This window comes from Sebastes umbrosus, chromosome 15 (assembly GCF_015220745.1).
Source record: "Sebastes umbrosus isolate fSebUmb1 chromosome 15, fSebUmb1.pri, whole genome shotgun sequence".
NCBI classification, from domain to species: domain Eukaryota; kingdom Metazoa; phylum Chordata; class Actinopteri; order Perciformes; family Sebastidae; genus Sebastes; species Sebastes umbrosus.
The window spans coordinates 6554898-6576499 of NC_051283.1; the positions used below are offsets into that span (position 1 = coordinate 6554898).

The 21602-nt window shown below is 41.5% G+C and overlaps 1 protein-coding gene across 3 annotated transcripts in view; it reads left to right on the forward strand.

The window, feature by feature from the left end:
- Positions 1-21602, forward strand: part of LOC119503554 (retinoic acid receptor beta-like) — a 199212-nt gene that overhangs the window by 153175 nt on the left and 24435 nt on the right. For all 3 annotated transcript variants that reach the window (XM_037795397.1, XM_037795398.1, XM_037795396.1), the window contains one exon: positions 11413-11573. In XM_037795397.1, the coding sequence (XP_037651325.1) occupies positions 11413-11573 (161 nt within the window). The remainder of the gene's footprint in view (positions 1-11412; positions 11574-21602) is intronic.

Below are 21602 nucleotides of genomic sequence, written 5' to 3' on the forward strand. Positions count from 1 at the left end.
AGCTCAGTCTGAGGACGGAGTCAGAAGATGGACGGGAACATCTGCTTTTGGACACTGGACTCGTGCTATCATGTGCCTCTGGAGATTACTGAACTGCTACTTAGAGTGCAACACAAAGGGAGCATTGTTTTATGTGTGTGTGTACGTGATTGTGTCTACGAGTGTGTGTGCGTGTGTGTGTGTGTGTGTGTGTGTGTGTGTGTGTGTGTGTACGTGTACGCTGCACCAGCAGGTATGTGATCGAATGCGTCATTACACAAGTTGTGTCTTTGTATTTTTTCAGTGGTAAGCGATCATGAGTCTCATAAAGTCATGAGTACTGATGTGATCCATTATTAATCTGGTGAATCTGCAGAGCAAGAAGAGGAGGAGGAAGACTGCAGTGTGTGTGTGTGTGTGTGTGTGTGTGTGTTTTGTTCAGTTCCATGGGGCTAAAATATTCAGTGTAGACATGAAATGATGCAGAGTTTGACTGAAATTATGTTTTCAACTCGTCTCTCCCAACTCGAGGCACCATTTAGCGTCTGTATGAGACGCACCGGGCTTTCAACTAAGTCCAATGTAAATACATCAGCGTCATTATTCAGCCCAGTCGCACAGCAGTTTTAATGTATTGATTGGTGTACATAGATTTGAAGTTCCCATTTGTTTCATCAGGGTCTGCACAAAATCAATTCTTGTGTCATCCACGTAGTTGTGAACCGGGAAGTATAAAGAGCGGCAAATGCCGCATAGGTAAGAGGTCGGGGTAGATCGGTGGTTCAAAAAATACATCGATTTATTTGTCACCTAACTTCCGAACTTAATTGCGGCACTTCCTGAGTTATTTTAAGCCAAACCGCAATCTTTTCCTGAAGCTAACTAAGTTTTTGTTACGCAACTTCCGTACTTAAGTTACGCCACTTCAGGTGTTATTTGAACCCAAACCGCAATCTTTTCCTAAACCTAACTAAGTAGTTTTGTTGCCTAAGCCTAACTAAGTCGATCTATTCCTAAACCTAAGTAGTTTTATTATGAAAACAATGGAGAGGAAATCGACACGTGCGTCACGTGTTGCTGGACGTTCGCAGCAAAACGCAGAAAAAACATGTTGAAAGTCGTGTTGAGAGTCACGAAAAAAAGGAAATTTGTGTCGATGTACATGACTCAAATAGATAAGATTTCGTGACTATTTCACAAACTGCCGTGAGACTGTGTTGCATTATTAGACGGTCAGAGGAACTGACAGAGTATAAAGAGTGAGGAGGAAATATTCAATATCTACAGTTTGATTAATTTCATGAGCAAAAATGTACAAAAGCGTGCTCGGGCTTTCGTTTAAAAGAACAGTCTATTGGACTCTGAGTCCGTTGTTTTGTCTTTTAACTTCCTGTCTACACAGGATGTGGTATTGTGGTAGGTTGTTTGGATGCTGCTTGTGATCATTTTACCTGCATTTTATCAAATATCTATCTAAATGAGAGACTTTCTTCTACAGCAGTCTGGCAAACATCCACTGCTATTTAGAGAGAGGTGGTGATAAAATCAGTTCTCCTGCACAACTCCAGGATCAGCTGGTCAACTATTAAAACTATTGTTCTGTTTATTTTATCTCTGTGTGGAAAAGCCTCTGAACCAGCAGCGACCGTCATGACAATCTAAGTTGCGTATGTGCGTCTCTCATTCCCTTCCTGATCCAAGGTCACATTTTCACAATGCAGGTTTCCCATCTGACATCCCCCCTCTTCCCTCCACCCCCCCTCGTCCCAGCAGGACCATTAGCTTAAACCTCAATGCTCTGGTGGCAGCGAAGAATTATCATGGTTGCTCGACACCCACCTGGTTAGTGTTAGGGAGCTGCCATGTTAAGTGTCGTGGCAAGCGGCCCGGACTGCGTCACGTGGGCTCCAGATAGATAGTGTTTATTTAGCGCTGCATCTGTTTGCTCAAAGAGACACTGTGCAGAGCTTGGCAGCACGCAGATGGCTGGCCGGCGGCTTCTCTCAAAAGCGGCCGCCGTCCACGCCTGCTGCCCGCCGCTGAGCCACGCAGCATCCCAATAAAGCAGCAGAGCAGAGAAAAAATGCACCATGCTGCACCGGGGGGCGAGAAGAAAAAAGAAATAAAGAGGACGACAAAAGACAGAGGGTGAGACATTGCTCATTGACTAAAGGAGGGGGGAGATGAGAGTCCGGGAAAGCCGAGGGATGGGGAGAATGACAGTAGGGCATCGCTGTGGAGAGTGTATTTAACAGTGTCTGAACTCCACTCAATGACCCTTCATCCCTTGGTCTAACACTCTGGAGAGCACTTCAGAAACACTCATTCACAGCGCTCCCTCAAAGCCTGACACGGTTGCTGTGTGGAGGGTTTTCCAGTCCTAGTAAATACCTAACACACACCTTTTTAGTTTTGGATTGGAATCAGATGGTTTGTGCTCATATGTTTTCATGTCACAGTTCAAATACCATCGTTTCACTACAGTTTTTACAATTTTGCCTCCTTGGCGACAAGCTAGTATGACGTGTTTGGTACCAATGGAATCCTATAGTTTCAGATGATGCTAGTATCTTCACTCTAGCTTTAAAACTGACAACCTAAAAATCGCAAGTTGCGTTCATCGTTAAAGAAATTAGTGGCTTTAAAACAAATTTGCGATAACGCGTTAATATCGCGTCAGCTTTAAAAGGCCCTAATTTGAGGATTCCTTCATTTAGGAAATTGTGATGACATGTGTTTTCACTGTTTTCTGTAGAAAATGATTGTAGTTTATAGTTTATAAAAAAATCAACAGATGACTCTTTAATGTTTGCCATGCAAAAGACCCGTCATACATTTCAATAAGACAATCAGTTGATCATAAGTGGACCCCACAGGGTGCAAACACAGAGGGGGAAACTCAGGGTTGTCCTGCAAAAAAGTCTAACGTGCGCTGATAAGCCTTCAAACTCATGGATTCAATACTCAAACTGGACTTCCTGGATCATATTTCATCTTATCACCGGTACCTGAAACAACACACGACCCCCACCAATGCAGCCCCTTTTTTCAATGCAGGGCCGAAGAAGTTACACAGAAAACAGAGTTCAAGCAACCAAACAGATGCTTAAAGACCAGTAAAGATAAAAGTGCAGCTACTGTTCATGTGGAAGTCAGGAGTAGTGATCACAGGCACTACATAATGTTGAGAGTCCCTGCGCCGGATGGGTTCCCTCTGCCCTTTTTGTGGGTATTAAAAAGCCATATATTTTCATGGCCTCTTGTCCGATGCATCATTTGGATGTATCTGCTCATGCTCGCAGTCATTTGCTTGGAGTGCAGTGGTAATTGATTGCCCTTGGTGGGTGGGTGTGTGGGTGGGTGGGTTGGGGGGCGCACTTGCTACGTCGTTGTCTTCCTAAATCACATCTCGTGGCTCGGCTGCCTCTGTGTGGACCACAACAACCCCCATCGCCAGACACAGTTTGTCACCACACTATGACAAATGACATCCAGGGACACACGTGAACAGATTGTGTGCCCCATCCCCCTTTTCTATACCATTATTCGGTACCATCCCCCCGGCCAAGGGGCAACGTGTTTTTGTGTATTTTTTCTATGTGTCTAGAGAAAGGATCATGGACCGCCTGGTTTTGCCCTCACCCCACCAACATGACTGTCTGTCCTCTGTTGTTCAAGTTACTAACAGCAGATTTTTGTACAGAGTTTTGGGAGATCAGGCGTTGCTCTTTTAGACGTTCTTTTCTAAACATTGCGATCAGGATTAAAAAGATGCCGTTTTGCTGTGCCATTTTGGCCATGACAGCAAGAAAATCCTCCATTATTCACCTCGGATAGATGTATTAGTTAGGTCGGATAGTCGGGATATGCTCGAAAAGAACTATTACGGAGTGAAAAAACGTCCATCATAGAGAGTAGGGAGACGCTATATCATTTAAATATATGGGGATAACGGCGCATGTCTCCCCTGAAAGATATTCATCACTTCATTCATGCTCTCATGAAAAGTGAAAATATTTGTGTAAAGAATGAAAAAAGAGAGCTAGAGAGAGAAGTTCAAACCCTGTATACTTTCTCACCTCCACACACACACACACACAGAGACACACACACACACACAGAGACACACATGGCCAATCACAGCGGGAAGTTGGTGTGAATTTGGCAGCCCGTTCGCACGAAAAGACGTATGAATGCCACGATAATGCAAAGGCATTTAGCGTGCAATACAAACACCTTTCTTGCTTTTGATGTGTAATTTGTACGCCATGTAGTCTGTACTGAGTCTGATGTCAACGCATCTATGTAAATATGCCACGCTCAGAGCTAGTGACGTAGAATAAAAAGCGAGAAAGACCACTTATGGCGGGAAGGGAGGTGAATGACACAAGTTTTAACCAGGAGACCAGTGTTTTGTTTTGTAAGTTAGATTAGTGATGTTTGTGATGTCTTTTCCGGAGTTATGTTGCGTTGTTTCTGTCGGTATTTTACTTAGTTTACGTACTTATTTTAAGCCCAACCATGACGTTTTTCCTAAACCTAACTTAGTGGTGTTGTTGTCTAAACCTACCTGCGGACGTTACCGTAGTTTTGTTACGTGGCGTACAAATGACACGTAAAAAGCGGCATACACATTAGGGATACACCGATCCAACTTTTTCAGTCCCGATACCGAAAGCGATACCTGGGCTTTGGGTATCGGCCGATACCGAGTACCGATCCGATACCAGTGCTTAAATAATAAGCTGTATGCCTCACTGTGTGGAAGTGACTGAGATCATTCAAGACAACATCAGGCTCGGCTTAAACATTACTTTCTTAACTTTGTTAAACAAAATGTAGCAAAGAAATACACAGATATAAATTTAGCGAATTGTTATTTATTATTAAAATAATAAATCATAATCCAGCAACTCGGTAAAAAAATCTTAAAAATGTACAGAAATTACAATTCAGGTGTAAACCTTTTTAATGCAGCAACAAATTGGTCAAAACTTAAACAGGAAGTAAAATTCCAGTATATAATGTATATAGTAGATAAACGTAGAATTGAATTGAATAAATCAGTCCCATTGTCACCGATACCTGATCTAGCTATTTGAGTCAGTATCGGCCCGATATCCAATCCAGTATCGGTGCATCCCTAATACAAATGACACAAGAAAAGGCTAAAATGCGTCCTCATGACGGAGAATGTCCCTGTAATGTCGTGCTATTTGCACGCCGTCCTTTGGTGCGGATTTGGCATTTTCTGAAGCTTTTTTCGAGTTTGCCAGGGAGATTCCTCAGTGAAGTCAAAACTCAGATACATACTGTAAACTGTGCACAAGACAAAACCAGATGTGTCACACACACAGTGTCTATTTGACATTGACACGCGTCAATTGATGCCCGTAGCACACATTGGACGTGTCAAACAGAGAGAAGAGGTGGCCATAACAGTTAGAAATGTGCCAATCTGTGGAACAACGTGATAAAATTGCTGTTTTTTGTGACGACACTGTTCCAGTGGTGTGTCCCAGTGCATTGATATTTAGGTCAAAACCGTGATGACGCACTTCAAGAAAACCAATGGGCGCGGGTGTTTTGTCATACGCCGTGTGTTGCTATTGAGACTTACTTTATAGTAATAATAAGATATTAATACCAGTTCACTGCATCTTATCATTAAAGGGCATGACCATTAAGATGTTTGACTACGCAACATTTTAATAGTTTCTTCTGAGCGTGTTGTAGATCCATTTTAAATAAACAACTTTTAATAATTTACAACAATCGTAAAAAATTTACCAATTTTTAATTTGTATTATACTCCACATTTTGTTGTTTTATATATTTATGTGATTATTTATGTGTATATGTGATAAACATTAAGTTCATTATTTAAGTTATAGAAAGGGGTACGACCTTTTGACTTCTTTTTTTTTCTTAAAAGATTACGGATTAATCGATCATCAAAATAGTTGGTGATTAATTTAATAGTTAACTAATCAATTAATCGTTGCAGCTTAGAGACATATTTTTCACATGTGCTATTCCACAAAAACAGTATTTTGTGCATATATTTGCTTCATCGTCATCTCATTTGATCGCTTTCATCCTCAATTTAAACATTTATTTGCTTCTCTTCGTTTCCCCATGATCATTTCTTGTTTTGAATCCTGTATCTGATTTGATGTGCGGCAGGTTTCTATTGCTCCATTCTGAATCACTGCTCCTACTCCACTATCTGCTTTATCTGCTGCTGCTGCTGTGTTGAGTGTTTGCAGCTTTTCTCTGAGGAGCAGCAGATTGAAGGAGGCCCAATGCTTTCTATCCTCTGTCAGTCAAACCCCTCCCACTGCCCCCACACTGACACTATAAACCATGATGACAGACACGGTTAGGATCAATTCTCCCATCACTGGATTCATGTCACATCTCTGAAGATTATCATTGCCAGGTATGAAGCTAGAAATACCAGTAACAAGTGATGGGAACATTCCAGTCTGTGCCCAGGATCTGTTTAGTTAAATCACTGTTGCAGTTTATCTGAAGCAACATTATCGCTGTCAAAGTTTGCTTTGCTAACTGCATAATTAAATCTCAGTTGATGTGGTGGAAAGTCTCTTGCATATACATATAGATACTCCCATATAATAAATTGACATATAGGTCACAGATGTAGGTCAAAAATGTATGGAGTGATTAATGTCAGCACATTATAATGCTGCCTCTCAGCGGTGACGGTAATCTGCACGAGGCCACGGCCGACCAAAACATTCAGTCTAATTCCCTGAAAAAGAAAATTATATTGACTCCTCTTTCATTTGGATGCTTTGAGATGATCCGATAATGTGGAGACGGATCGTGAGATGTGAGATGTGGGTGTCAAGGTCTGTACACACCGGGGGCAATTTTTTCTTTATGCGATTAATATGCACGCATCAATATACTGTTTTTTTTGTCAAGACTATTTCTCAGCCAGAACAGGAAAATTACACGGCAAAAAAGCAACATACGTTTCTTTCAGAGCGAGGTTTTTCTAAGCTTTCACCCCGCGAAAAAACGCATCAACCAGTCACGTTGCGCGGAACAGACATAGTCAATACATAGGCTACACTATATTGTACAACAACATGGATGGTCCAAACAAAAACGGCAAACTTCATTACTCCTTTCAACCTCGACAGTGGCAGCTCAAAACAGATCCACTCCTTCCTTTCTTACCTTTCACAATAAAAGCTCTGTACACTACATAACCCAGCGAGCACCAACAGGGATTTCAACGTTGATTTCCAGCCGAAAAACAGGGTGACATTCGGTCTGAACGTCTAAGACCTCTTTTCGCCCTCTTTTCAACCAGCTAAAATGTGTTTACAACATCAACTTGTCACATTTGTTTAATCATTTAGATACTTTTTTAGTTGTAGGTTGAAAGAGATGATATTGATTAATGTGTGCAGTATATTTCTCTAAAGTCGTATTGCACTGGTCAGCAAAATGTGGTAATTTCAATGCATTTAATGTTTCATATAAAATGTCATAATATGGAACTATATAGGCTCTGTGCTGCCAGCAAGAAGCTCCCAGGACATCGTAATGGGAGCAGTTCTATACATTAATGTAAAATAAAAAAGTGTGCTTACGGCTGTAACGCGCATGTGCAAGCACTTAGCATGAGCACACGCTGTACAGCTTCATCAACTAGTAGCACCAGGGAGACTCGCTCTGAACCGGGACTTGGGGAGTGATGTGAACGAGCTGTTTTTTTTTTAAACATCTTTTCAACATAAATTTTTCCACTCACTGGAACCAGAGAGAACTCAAATTCACTCGGAGCATTTCATTAGAAGGAAACTTAATAAAATAGCTTACAGTATAGCTTAGGTTATACAACAATCTACTTAAGACAGACTGTCAGATGCTGCTCTGGGTCAATAGGATCTCAGTTTTGGCCTCTGCCTGTGCAAATCTTTTCAAACTGTTTATTGAGAAAGTGTTGCAACTGTCGCATATTGGCATCGTTGCCGGTATGAATAGTTTTGATGCAAAATATTCGCAGGTGAGCATTCTCGTGTCGTTTATTCTGCACGACCCCGGTGTGTAAAGGCCTTAATATGTCTTAATTAAACAGATATATACAGTACAGCATGTGGAGTCCCTGGTTGTGTCTGATTTGGTCGGCAGACTATATACATATTAAAGTACTGACATATTCTGATAGGATCCAAGCTGTATGTACAGTATATTATTATCTTTATTGAATTCTGTGCATCAATTGAATCAGGAGATATAAAGTTGTTGTCAAGGCAGATGAGACCTTTGAGGTCGACTCCATCTAGGGTTAATGCCTGATTATGGGGGATAAGCATTATAATCTGTCAATATCATAACCTCTCTGACCATCAACACCCTCGTGTAATCTTGATGATGGTGGTGGTGGTGGGAAAGGTAGCGGTTGGATGTTAGTATTAGCATCAGGAGCTCTAGGCTGTAGTGCCACAACTACCGACCAATAATCACACATCAATACTGCCAGATTAGAGTATGTAGATTGCATTAAACTAAAAATAGTCTCAGTTTATCAGGTCAGTAGACTGATACATGAGTGTGTATAGACATGACTGGATGGATGCTGTCGACAAGCCAAACTGAATTATTTTGTAATCATATCATAGAAATAACTTAAAGGTCCCATATTCTAAAAAGGGAGATTTTCAAGTCTTTTATATATTAAAAAAGCAGGTTTAAGTGCTATATAAATACTGTTAAACTATCAAAACGCTCAATATATGGAGAAATACACACAGCCCTTATTCAGAAATTGCGCGTTTGAAACAAGCTGTTAGGATTTCTGTCCATTTGTGATGTCACAAGTATACAATATTTAGACCATTACACGGTTTTAAACGTAAAAAACATTCTAAATGTGTCCCAGTTTATTTCCTGTTGCAGTGTTTGTAAATAACATCAGCTGACAGGAAGTAAACATGGACCCAAACTGTTGCCCAGCAAGGCAATTCCGTCGCAATTCCATTGAAATGCACTAAAACGAAGCGTTTCAGACAGAGGGTAAATACAGGTATATTCAGGCAGACAGTATGAGGAAAATAGTGTTTTTTGAACATTACAGCATGTAAACATGTTCTAGTAGAAACACAAAATACAAGTATAAACCTGAAAATGAGCACGATATGGGACCTTTAAATCTGAATAAATTGATTGTTTTGGCCAATTGAACTAGTGAAACCAGCTATATAAACACAACACTGACTAATTAGTACTTTATGGAAGTGTAACCATCTATTTGTAATTTTAACTTCTCTCTGCTGTCTAAACTCTTGTACACTGTTCAGTCTCCTCCTGAGCCAACCTGCTCTTGTTTGCTTGGCTTTCTGTCTCCGTTTGTCAGATTGCGTCCCTTCTGGTTTTACCCGTCTTCTGTAATTTCATGTGATTTTATATTGTCATGTTTCAACTGTTTGTGCTGATTGTATGCTTAACATGGTTTTGTATTTATTACCTGCTTTCTAAATGTCCTACTTTGCATGATGCTTGTCTTACTCTAAGCTTTTTTTTTATCCTGTTCAGCTGTTCATGTTTTGCTCTCTCCTGTTCTAATTTTACATGTTGTGTGTTTAATTTTGTTGTTTTAAAAGACAGTTTTAACATCTAGGCCGAGAGACAACAGTTGAAAATGTGACTTTTGGCTAACACTGGCACATTTACAGTGATGTTGATCAACGTGCAATTGTCCCTGAGAATAAATAAATACATGTAAATGCAAACCACGGCTCTTCGACTCGTCCACGGACTCGCCTCATACGTCGAGCCATGACGTTTAGCCCGCAAAGGTCTGAGGCTTATGGGAAATCGTGTTCGTAAAAGGCAGCTAAAAACAGAGCTATTAAATAAAAACGCTTCGTTTTTTCAAAACACTACTCTCCTTAACTAGACATGATCTAGACGTGAACCGCACAACATACTGCTGAGTTATCACAAATGTCAATGGGATTTTTAATGAGATTTTCTTACTCCGGGAACAGAACCCGCAAGTTCCAGTTTCACTATGATCAACTGTTATTTATCAACCAAGATGGATTGTGGCCGCTGGACCGTGACACTGAATAACACACTACATGTAGAAAAATATAGGAGAGAGTCCCACGGCAGCAAACAGGCAGGAGCTATACAACAAAGCCCAGGTTGTTGTGCTTGTGAGTAAAGTGCGCCCTGAGAGACCGGAGTCCACCGGAGTCTTTTGCTTCATTAGGTGCGGATCTTTGAAGTCTGTCGCAGCAGGAGACTCAAACTATCCAACCAGGTTTATTACTCAACACACAGCATGATCATCCCAAACATCAGAAATCTCTGATCAGCTGCACACTCCCCTTTAGAATAACAAGGAGAGAGAGAGAGAGAGAGAGAGAGAGAGAGAGAGAGAGAGCTGGGCCCATTGTCAGCTCTGAGACACCCAAGGGACCTTCCTTGGCTGACAACACAACAGACACATCCTCTGCCCTAGTTTACAATAAAGCCCTTTATATTCACGCACCAGAGCCAACTCGTGATCCCATATTGCAGTAAGATGGTGGAATGGGAATAGAGGAGCCAGCAGAGGGTGGGTTGGGGGTTTAATGCTGGTATAGATATACTGTAGTGTTACGTGACTGTGTAGAGACAAGCTTAATATTCAAATATGATATTATTATTTGTTAAAACTGCACTAATAGATCTTTTACAGCCACAATGGATAAAATGACTGGATAATGTAAGTCACAAAATGTTATTTTGCGAAATAGAAGATAATGTAGCAGTCAGAAATTCCCCAAATCTCTGACTTGGAAGTACAATTAGGAGGCTGACATGAATGTTTGAACGATTATTTTCAGGTGATTATACACTAAAGAAAACACCTTATATTATATTCCATTCTGCCAATAGATCCCCCTAAATGCTACAAACTTTATACCTCAAATACCCCGGACTTTGTTTTGTCCCTCCGACTTCTAAAACCAAACCTACACCCAATGCCATATTATTTCACACCTCAACTTAGCCCCGAGGAGCCACATAAAAAAAAAAGCACCAAAATAGCTCTGAGGTAATTAATTGATTCATTAAATTAATTACTTGAGCCACAAAAATCACACAATTAATTTGTGAAGAACTTGACTTTTCACAGACACTTTTGTTTTCTCCCTTTCGGAGACTTTGCCAGTGGCACTAAGCTGACAGAGACCGGTTGAGCTGACAGAGTCGACTGCAGCTCGAAACTTTCTGTCCTTATGTAAGGTCTTTCTCTTGACAACTTGCTGCATCTTCTTAAAAGTAACCAGAAAAAATGCTTACTAGCGACAAAGTTCCTCAAGTTGCTCTTTTATTTTTTTATTTCAAGTCCACGTTGCAAGTCATTGTTGACGCTAATCCTAATCCTTTGTTCTCCTTCAGCTGTTCGAAATGACCGGAATAAGAAGAAGAAGGAGAGCCCGAAGCCGGAGCTGGCAGAGAGCTACGAGATGACAGCCGAGCTGGAGACCATCATTGAAAAGATCCGTAAGGCCCATCAAGAAACCTTCCCCTCCCTCTGCCAGCTTGGCAAATACACCACGGTGAGTTCACTGGCCCGTGGTGCTTTCTGTAAAAGCTGGGCAATACAATGTACGATTTTAGCTCGTTTCTGGCCCGAATTTTGAGCCGCATGACTCATTTTAGAGTCGGACGGAATTCAGCTTGGTCGGGCGTTGTTTGGCATGCAGAGTACTAGTGTTGCACGGTATATCGATACTAGAAAGGTATCGCGATACCCTGTTTTATTAGTACCAATACTTTAAGAATGACAGTGTTTTAATACGAGCCGTGAGTTGTGTCGATGAGCAACCGCGGGGCCGTGTGTGTCTGCAGCGCTCTGCTTTAGAGGATGGCGTAAGGATTGGGATCCAGCGGGAGCAGGCAACTTTACTGCTAGTGAGAGCCAGTGGTAGATAAATTAACTGTAGGGATAACCAGAAGGATGGTCATGAACCGCTCAGCAGCTGCACTGGTGTCTCTATCAGCAGAACTCCCTTCAAAAAAACAAGGAAACATCAGCACGACTGTAATTACTGATCAAACGCACCGATAACATTAGATTCACCATCTTTTCTGAATCTGTCCAAGCATCTCCTGTAATTCGGCAAACACATCATCCACCAAAGAGCACGTGTTAAAGTATTATTTTACCGTGTGTCTCTGTAGCGTGAAATGGACGGAGAGGAAAATCAGTCCGGTGAGAGTACCGATTAACTCCTCCCGAGCGGCCGTTTGGTCGGTTGGATGAATTTCTGACATGTCAGAAATTTTGGTTGGCCGTCTGCAGGCTCTCGCACAGTTGAAGCAGAGCCATGAGTTGTTTCCCCAACATCAGTGTGGTTTTTCTACTTTTTTTTACAGTAATAAGAGCGTAGCTATCAAGTTGACAATGTATAATAGATATAGTAAAACATATCTAGCTTACCTCCAGTTCTCTCTGCAAAAGCCATACTGTCCACGTCTTCCTATACCTGCGAGTCCATATAACGTTACGCCGACGCCTCTTTTTTAGACGTTTCAGCAGACAGGATGACACAGACGATCAAGGCAGAAACATGCTGTCTTGATCAACTGTGTTATCATTAGCATTGTGACCCGTACTGACCTCTGCTATCAAACGACCTTTACCTGCCTCGGAGCTTTCAAACCAAACTTTATTGACAACTGTCAGCAGCTAGAATGGTCCACAGGAGCCGACGGGCTGCGTTTTCTTTCTATTTTACATCTGACGATCGGACCGTACAGCGTGAGCACATAAATCATGAGCTTTGGCTTTACATCACAAACGATCTACTCGTACAGTAGGAGTAGGACGTACACAACAACATTTCTAAAATGGTACGGTGTATGCCCAGCTTAAGTAGAAATCCATACTGCAGATCAATGAAAGTGATCAGCTTTTTGAATCATAACGGAGCTACAACGTGTCCGTCTTTGACTCCGTGACCCCGTTTTACCAACGGCACCGTATGCTCCTTTTGATCCGGTCTTGCAAAACTAGCCGCGAGTGCAGAGCTCATAATGATAATCAATCTCTTGTACTGTACTCTAAATCCCCCCTCTAATGCAGCTCCAGAGCTCAGATGCACACTGCTGACTGTCCAGGCAAAGCCTCACCAACACCACTTCTCCTTCTTCTCTCAGTAGCTATTGATTGGACATTAAGTATGATGGAAAGACAATAGAAAGCATGCATCATAATAGCACCGCGCAGCTAACACATCGTGACTTTCCAGCTGCCTCTGGTGAGGCCGATCAGAGATGCTAGGAGGGTTTGTTTACCCCAGTTTTTACAAAAGCGAGAGGAGAAATTAAAAAAGATGTCACGACTGGAAGACGTTGCAGCTTCCAACATCAAACCCTCGTCGGTAAAGTACTTGCCAGCCAGGCAGCTGCCCATCAGTCAACCAACTTGAGCCTCTAGTTTTTTGACACGTCTGAAAAGTGGAATAAACGCAGCTAATCTGACTCGTCATTATACGCTTCTGTAAATCGGATTTTGTGCGCTAATGTGCGACGGAGCCAAGACGGGTGTTGAGCATGCTTGTCGGTGTTTGTGAGGGCTTTATTATCCCTGTCATCTCCCGACGTCAAGGTTGAGAGTTCTGCGCCGTCCCTGAACCTCCACTCAAACCCTCAAACGTCGGCGGCGAGCTAACAACCCGTGAAAGGCCACACATAGCGAGGATGGGATTCTAATCCACGCAGGACCTTGAAGAAGAATCTCGTCAGTTGGACACATCAGGCCTCGCTTGTCCGGTCTCAAAGCGGACGACCCCCGTAAAGGACTTTACATCTGAGTGACAATGAGCTTCTTTCTCCCCTGAGGGACGCCGCTGCGCTCGTCACGACTCGGTGCAAAAGTTGGAGGTCACGCGAATGTCGAGGAGAAGCCTCTAGAGCGAGCAAACCTCTTGTTTCGGCTGTGACGCTTTGACAGGCGAACGGTTGGAGCTGCAGGACGGCTGATATAGCGAGGCAGAGATAGCGAGAGCGCCGTGATTGACACGCAGGCACGGCAGCGTTGTGCAGGGAGCTGCTGACAGCGTCTAATGTGTTTGTTTTTTAAGATGACTTACAATATAGATTACAGACGGTGCAAAGTGAGCTGTGATTGACACCGACGCTTCTCAAACTTCTGTAGGGAGCGCGTGAGAGCGGGAGAGAGAGAGGGGGAGGTGTGCGTTTAATGATTCGATGGTGCTAGTTTTGGAAATCTCATGACACCTGTCAATCATGTAAAAAATACTGTTTTTACAAAGACAAACAAATCCGCTGATAATGTGCCAGTAATGTCTCTCTTGTTGCGGGTGATGAAAATCATTCAGTCGCTGACAATAAACTTTTGGAGCGGAGATGCTGAAATGGAGCAAATTGGCATACAGTGGAGCTATTAGGTCTCCGCTGTGTGCAGCTGTACACTGCTGCTGTCGTTTCAGTCAGTTGTACAGTAAGCTCCCATCTCCATAACTCTGGATATCCCCCCTCATTTCAATCCCAACACAAAGCTTCCTAATCGCTGTAACCCCTCTCTACTCCACCCTCATCCCATTCCCCTCTCCCACGAGACACTTCCGGATTTTTTACAAAATAAACAGTCTGCATTCAGACAAAAAAAAAAAATCCACAGCTGGAAATAGTAGGACATAATAGCGAAAATCTTGCTCCCTGGTTAGCACATAAGCCAGTGTTTGCTGTTTGTTGGAGTGGCAGTCGGGCCTCAGATAAAGCCTTAATCTGGATCAGTGGTAATTATGCTTGCTCACAGACTGTGAGAAGTTCCTCATTATTACAAGCGATTGGATCCTGATGCGCCTTTTGAGTCCTCCTCGTCGGAAACAGAAGAGGAGCTCCCGCGCCCCCTAGATTAGGTTAAAGCTCCAATTATTGTGGTGAAATATTCAAATCCTAGTCTGCAGTGATTTAGGAGTTCATTGCTGGGTTAGCGGAGATAGCTGCGCGGAGTGAGAGGGCTTAGCTCGACAATGAATAACGCTTCATTGACAGTGATGGTGATGAAAAACGAGCCTGGCAGTTTCAAAGACAAAATAAAACATTAGCACTCGGCGGGGCCCCGGCGGCTCCAGGCAGCGGCGGAGGCGGTGGCTGCTGCTGCTGCTGCTGCTGCTGTACAGTACACGCACGGCCCAAGCCTGGAGATATTAGCCACATTACAGTTTGTCCGCCGTCGCCATTCGTCACAGGTGTTGGCTGCTTTTTACTGCCATTTCCCTTTCTGCATCTGTACACACGAGCCCGCTGATGTACTGCTCATTTCTACACTGCCGGCTCCTTTTTTTCTAATGTCGCAAGTTGTCTAATTTGTTTGGATAAATGTTCTTAAATGAAATTAGAAATCCCCGGCAACTTCCTTGTTTCGCTCTATTGAATTATGGGACTTGTGTAATTGACTGAGATTGCAGGGGGGGGGTTGAAACAAAAAAAAGCTGCGAATTATCTCACCCACCTTCCTCCTCCTCAGCTCCCCCACATTTTCTTCCCGTTCCCTCTCCACCCAGAGGGAAGAGCAAGATAAGTTGCTTTAATATCAGCCACCTCCAACACCCCCCCGACATATGTGCATTGTGCAAACACACACACACACACACTCTCACACACACGTCTCGGCACCTCCTCCTTCCCCATCAAATCGGATGTCAATCAGTGGAATGTGTGTCCGTAGTGCTGTTGTGTCGACTGCAGCTCGTTGTCTGTGATTTAAGCACGGCCCTAATGTGCCTCTCACTTAACCCCAGATCATATTTAATGATCTCTCTCCTCTCTCTCTCTGTCTCCCTGTCTCCCTTTATCTCCCTCTCTCTCTCGCTCGCGCGTGGCCACAATAGATTGTTTGCTCGTGACAGTGTCCAGCAGCCGCGGTGCTAACTGCCTCACAGTAACAACCTCGGGGGGATTGATGTGCTGTGAAGCGGAGAGCTGCTCCAGCTGTCTCTCTCTACAGTCACTTCAGTGGGCCGGAGGGCGCCGCTGCATTCAAGCCCCTCTCACACTGAACGAGCTCCTGGGGCAGGGCTTAGACGGATGTTGAAGGTTGCCAACATATTGAGTACATATTGGATTTTCAGTAAAGGATGTCATATTAGTTGGTCACTTTTTTCCCACCAGCTTATTTTTCTTCAACAGCCAACAGCTTCTGTAAAACCTGGCTCACCTTCCTGTAAATGATCAGCTTGCAGTCAGAAAGTGACCCATCAATGCATATGGATATGTCTACATTACGCATGGATAGATAAAATATAGCCTAGTCTAAAAGATAGTCTACATTAGTTAGGCAGACATACAACACAATAAATGCCCAGAGAGCAAGCGAGCGCTTAGTGTCAGCACACCAGTAAAAAACGGCTTATTCACTGATACAAAATGTGCTATGCGCTTTGCATCTGGCGACGGCGCACCAGGATAAAGAAAAAGAGAGAAAGCTTTTTCACTACTGCAAAAGGCGCAAAAGTGGACCAACACACAATGAGCATCTGGTGACGGCGCACCAGGATTAGGGATGCACCGAGATGACTTTTTTAGTCCCGATACCGACAGCGATACCTGAGCTTTGGCCGACACCAAGTACCGATCCGATACCAGCGTTTAATTAATAAGCTGTATGCCTCACTGTGTGGAAGTTAGTGGTATCATTCTTTTATGTGTAAGGCGACATCAGGTTGACTTAATCATTGCTTTCCTAAACTTAGTAAAACAACATGTAACAAATAAATACATAGATATAAATTTACTGAATTGTTATTATTAAAATAGTAAATCGTACACCAGCAGGGAATTAAAATTACAGTATATAATGTATATAGTATATAAACATAGAATTGAATTGACTGGCCCCATCGTCACCGATATCCGATCCAGTATCGATATCGGTGCATCCCTAACCAGGATAAAGAATAATAGAGAGTTTAGAGTTTAAAATGTATTTGGTATATTGTGATTATTCAAATATGTAATTTAGCTTTGGCAATAATGTAACCTGAACATTCATGACAATAAAGCTTATTTGAATTTGAGAGAAATCTTAGTCAGCGCAGCAGTAGACAACAGCTTATTCACTCCTACAAACTGTGCAAAAGCGCACCAACCCACGCACAATAAGCGTCTGGCGACAGCGCACCAGGATAAATAAAAAGAGAGAAATCTTCATGTCAGCAACCAGTAGAAATCAGCTTATTCACTCCTGCAAAATGTGCAAAAGCGTAACCACTCACACACAATGAGCATCTAGTGATGGCGCACTAGGATAGAGAAACAAGAGAGAGAAATATTAGTGTCAGTAACCAGTAGAAAACAGCTTATTCACTAGTGAAAAAGGCGCAAAAGTGGACCCCCACACAATGAGCGCCTGGTGACGGCGCACCAGTATGAAAAAAAAGAGAAATCTTAGTGTCGGCGCACCAGTATACAGAAAAGAGAGAGAAATCTTGGTGTCGGCGCACCGTACAACATACACAAAGTTAATAAACTCCTTAATTAAAAAGGAAGCACTTACTTTATTTGTAGACGAAGTCCATGCGCCTATCCCTCTGGACAAAGATGTCAATTACTTTGTTGTAATAGTCATCCTTGTTCGGTGTATTCTTCAGTTTCAGAAGTCTCTCCATTTCAGTGGAAATGTGAGCCAAGGACAAAAGCCTGCTCTGTCCACTCTGTTACGGCTGTAGGTGTGAAAAGGTCCTCTCCACAGATGCGGTGTGAGAAGGTATAGTTAAGACCAGCTTTAAAAGTTTTGTGGCCTGGTGGACAGTCTCCTGGAGATCATTGTCTGTCAAAAAAGTTAGCAGCTGTATAGGCATCATTCCTTGGACTGTTTGTTAACAGTATAATCCCACCAAATCAGACTTTAATCTAATAAAATCAAAGAATTTTGCGTATCTGGACAGGCTCTTCAGTTTGTTATCATCAAATTTAGCTGACATCTCTGCGAATTTCTGGCAGTCAACTAAGCCAAGAGTTAAGGTTTTTTTCACAGAAAGACCCAGACGTGGATGCAGAGACTCAGTTTGCAGATAACAATAAAAGGAATTAATTGTAAAGGGTAAGGGGGTGAAGTGGAGATTGAATGCTCGAGGAGGTAGATGGTGAGGCGAGGTGAGGGATTGAGGAGGAAATGGTGAGGTTAGCTGAGGTGGCCGAGCAGACAGGCAGATGAGTTGGCAGGCGGTGGAGATGATCCTAAAGCCCAAGGAAACACAGGATTAAGCAGGGCAAAACACATACAAGGAGATAAGAATATAAACTAGCATCACATTCAGAGAGCACAGATTGGAACACTTGAGTGTTCTGGTGTACGCATTTTATTTTTTTAACTTTACAAAAATACAATTTCTAGTAGGAATATTGTTTTTTGCATTCCTCAAAACAATATAAACAGATTCAAAACATGTAGGCTTATTAAGAAATAAATAAAATCAACAGGGATTTGGAGAATTATTCTAATTTATCAAAGTACAAAACATACAATTAATATGCTCTCCTCAAAGCCACCAGACTCCATTGACAGAAACAGTAATTTTACTTCGCCAATTGTAAAACACACTTCAAACTCAACAGAAACAAAATTAAAAAAAAGAAAATCTTTCCACTGTTTCTACAATCACCAACTCTGGTTTGGTCAAAATAAACCTTCAATTCACCAATTTAGATGTTAAAAGAAACAGCCGCTATGCTCTTCTCAAAGCAACCAGACTCTATTGAAAAACAGTAATTTTACCTTGCCGACTGTAAAACACACTTCATTCAAACTCGACAACAGTTATTCCAGGCAATGTGAAGTAAGCTTTAGACCTATACAGTATATAAACTAAAAGATTGAATATGAAAAATTCAAGAAAGAGACCTTTTTGATCTCTAAATTTCAGGGGTGTGTTGGGGGAACTTGAACTCATTAACTTCTAAAAATCTGGCTATAGCCTAGATGTTATCATATAATTATCTACTTTTCCTTCAGTTATTTTTCTACGTTATGTACTTTTACTTTTACATTTCTAATTTACCCCGTTTTATCAGCACATTCTATCATATTTTAGGAAAATCGGTCAATTTTTTTCCAAAACTTCCTCCATATTTACCTGATTATTTGGAATAAGTGACCTTCGCACGTTATGAATTAACCACAACAGTTTTAAAAAAGGTCACGTTATTGTCACGGTTTTTGGGAAACAGGCTTTGACCCAAACTCAGGAGGCAGAGTTTAATGATTTAATAACAAAAAAACTTACCAACAGAAAATGTGGATGGTCAGGCAGGCAGGTTACAGAGAAACCAATCCACAAAGTTTGGTCACAAATAATAAAGTTGAAGGTCAAAAAAACACTGGGCGGAAAACTCAAACAAGGGTGAAACATTATACATGAGAACGATGACGAACTGACTCAGAAACAGGGAAACACACAGACTGATTACACTGAGGAGGTGAGGTTAATTAGGTGCAGGTGAAACCAATCAGGGCAGGTAGACAATCACAAGGGCGGGAAAATACAAAGGCAGAAAGTAATACTAGACATGACACACATAGTGAGTATATCAAAATAAAACAGGAAACACTAAATGAAAGAAACAAGCAATATAACAGAAAACCCCAAAACCTAGAAACCAAAATCCTCTAATCAAAGTCAGAGGTCACTAAAAAGATGAACACAAGATAGTCTAAAGTCTTAACAAAAAGTCCAAGGACTTCTGGGAACAGAGCCAGGCTGTGACAGTTATGGCTTAGGTAAGTTAGCGGAAGTATACACGTGTGACTACGTCTAGTTTTCAAAATAATTTGTTAACAAAGGGAACTATATAGAAATAAGATTGATTGGATTATATTCACCAGAAGTATAAAACGTTACATTTCCCTTATTAATTAAAAAGAAAATACCACTAATTTGTGAGGGACATGTCTTTATTCTTTGAGTTTTGGTTTGCAGGACATCTCTGACTCCATACATGCTGAAATCAAACATTTCTGTATTAATTTAGATATTTTCCAAAATAAAAGTCCCTAGAAGTGTATGATTCAACTTTTTCCCATGGTGTAGCGTTAAAAAAAGTTAACAAAAATCACAATAAGTTATAATATTGAATCGCAATACATATCGAATCGGCACCCAGGTATCGTAATAGTATTGAATCAGGAGATAGATGTATCGTCCCAGCCCTAATGGTAAGCTGGGAAAAGTTGTTCAAGTTTCAATGTAACTCAATGAAGTTATTTTTTCTGACAATCGCTCATGTAGGAAGGTGAAGAGAAGAAAAACTGACCACTGGAGCCCAAAGTTGTAATTGTTTGAATTTTGGGATCCAGCAGTAAAATTCAAATGCTTCTAATCATGTGCAGAAGACCTCGTAAATGAATTCCCTTAGTCTGGGTTATAGTGTAGAGTTGTTGGTCTGAATGCTGCTCCACAGGCTTTTCTACCCTGACAAGAATAACACACAGAGAATGACAAATTATACCATATTTAGCATAAATGCAGATTACATAACACTCTTGTGACTAGAAAATCTTATATTCTGTCTTTTTCTTTTGCTGTGTTCTTCTGAAAGCTGCGGGGTAGACATGTGTACGCTCCCTCGGTTTGACTGTTAAAAGTTAAGAAGTTTAAAATCAAAATATACGATTGACTTGTTAGACGCTGAAGACTGACTTTCTTATTTATGTTCCGCTGTAATATTCCCTTTGTCTGGGTTTTGATATAGTTTAGTTATATAATGCTTTATTTTTTCTATAGTCAAGTGCTTTGTCTGTCAATTCTATTTATTATTTATCTGCTTGTACAACTTTCTTTAAAACCGCAAAGACTGAAAGCAGGGTTTATTCTCATCTACCAAAAGAAAGCAGGAAAGTCACATATAACCAAATTAAATATCAAAACTAATTGTTAACTAAAACGTTAACGTTATAGGTCAATAATATTGGCTAAAACAGACAAAGTATGTTTCTCTGTCTGTCTCTAAATCCAGTCTGACTGGAGATACTTTGCTTTATTTTTCATCACAGTTGTTTATGCTGAATAAACAGCGTAAATGTCCAAGGAGTTTGTTCGGAGACACAAAGCACTCTGTCTGTTTGCAGTTGAATTTATGATCTGAAAATAAAAGGCTATGCAATAGTCAATTGCAGCTGCACAAAGGCTTTGTTTCCACCTCTCCTGAGGCCTGTGAATCATACTGTACTCTGTACGCTCCGAACATATCACAATGCTTCTGCAAGCCCCGGCCGTGGCACAAACCTTGTTGATGCTTTCAAGAGCACTTTTTATATTGCTGTTTGTTTACATGCTGAAGCTCTAGCCCGGTTACAAAATCAAAAATAGGGGAAGCATGTGGACTCAACTGGAAACACGTGGGCAAGTGGGGGAAACTGTATTAAAGACTTTAGTTTGCACTAGTGCCTGAGTGGTACATGGTCATGTCTGATGTACAAGATGAGGCTAGTGCATCAGTATCAACTTGTATGCTAGCTGATACTTGACAATAAATTGCAGTAAAATAACACCAAAGATGTGGATGAGGTCAATTAGAGCAGTCAGTAGATTTTTATTATTCTTCTATCGTCTTTAAAG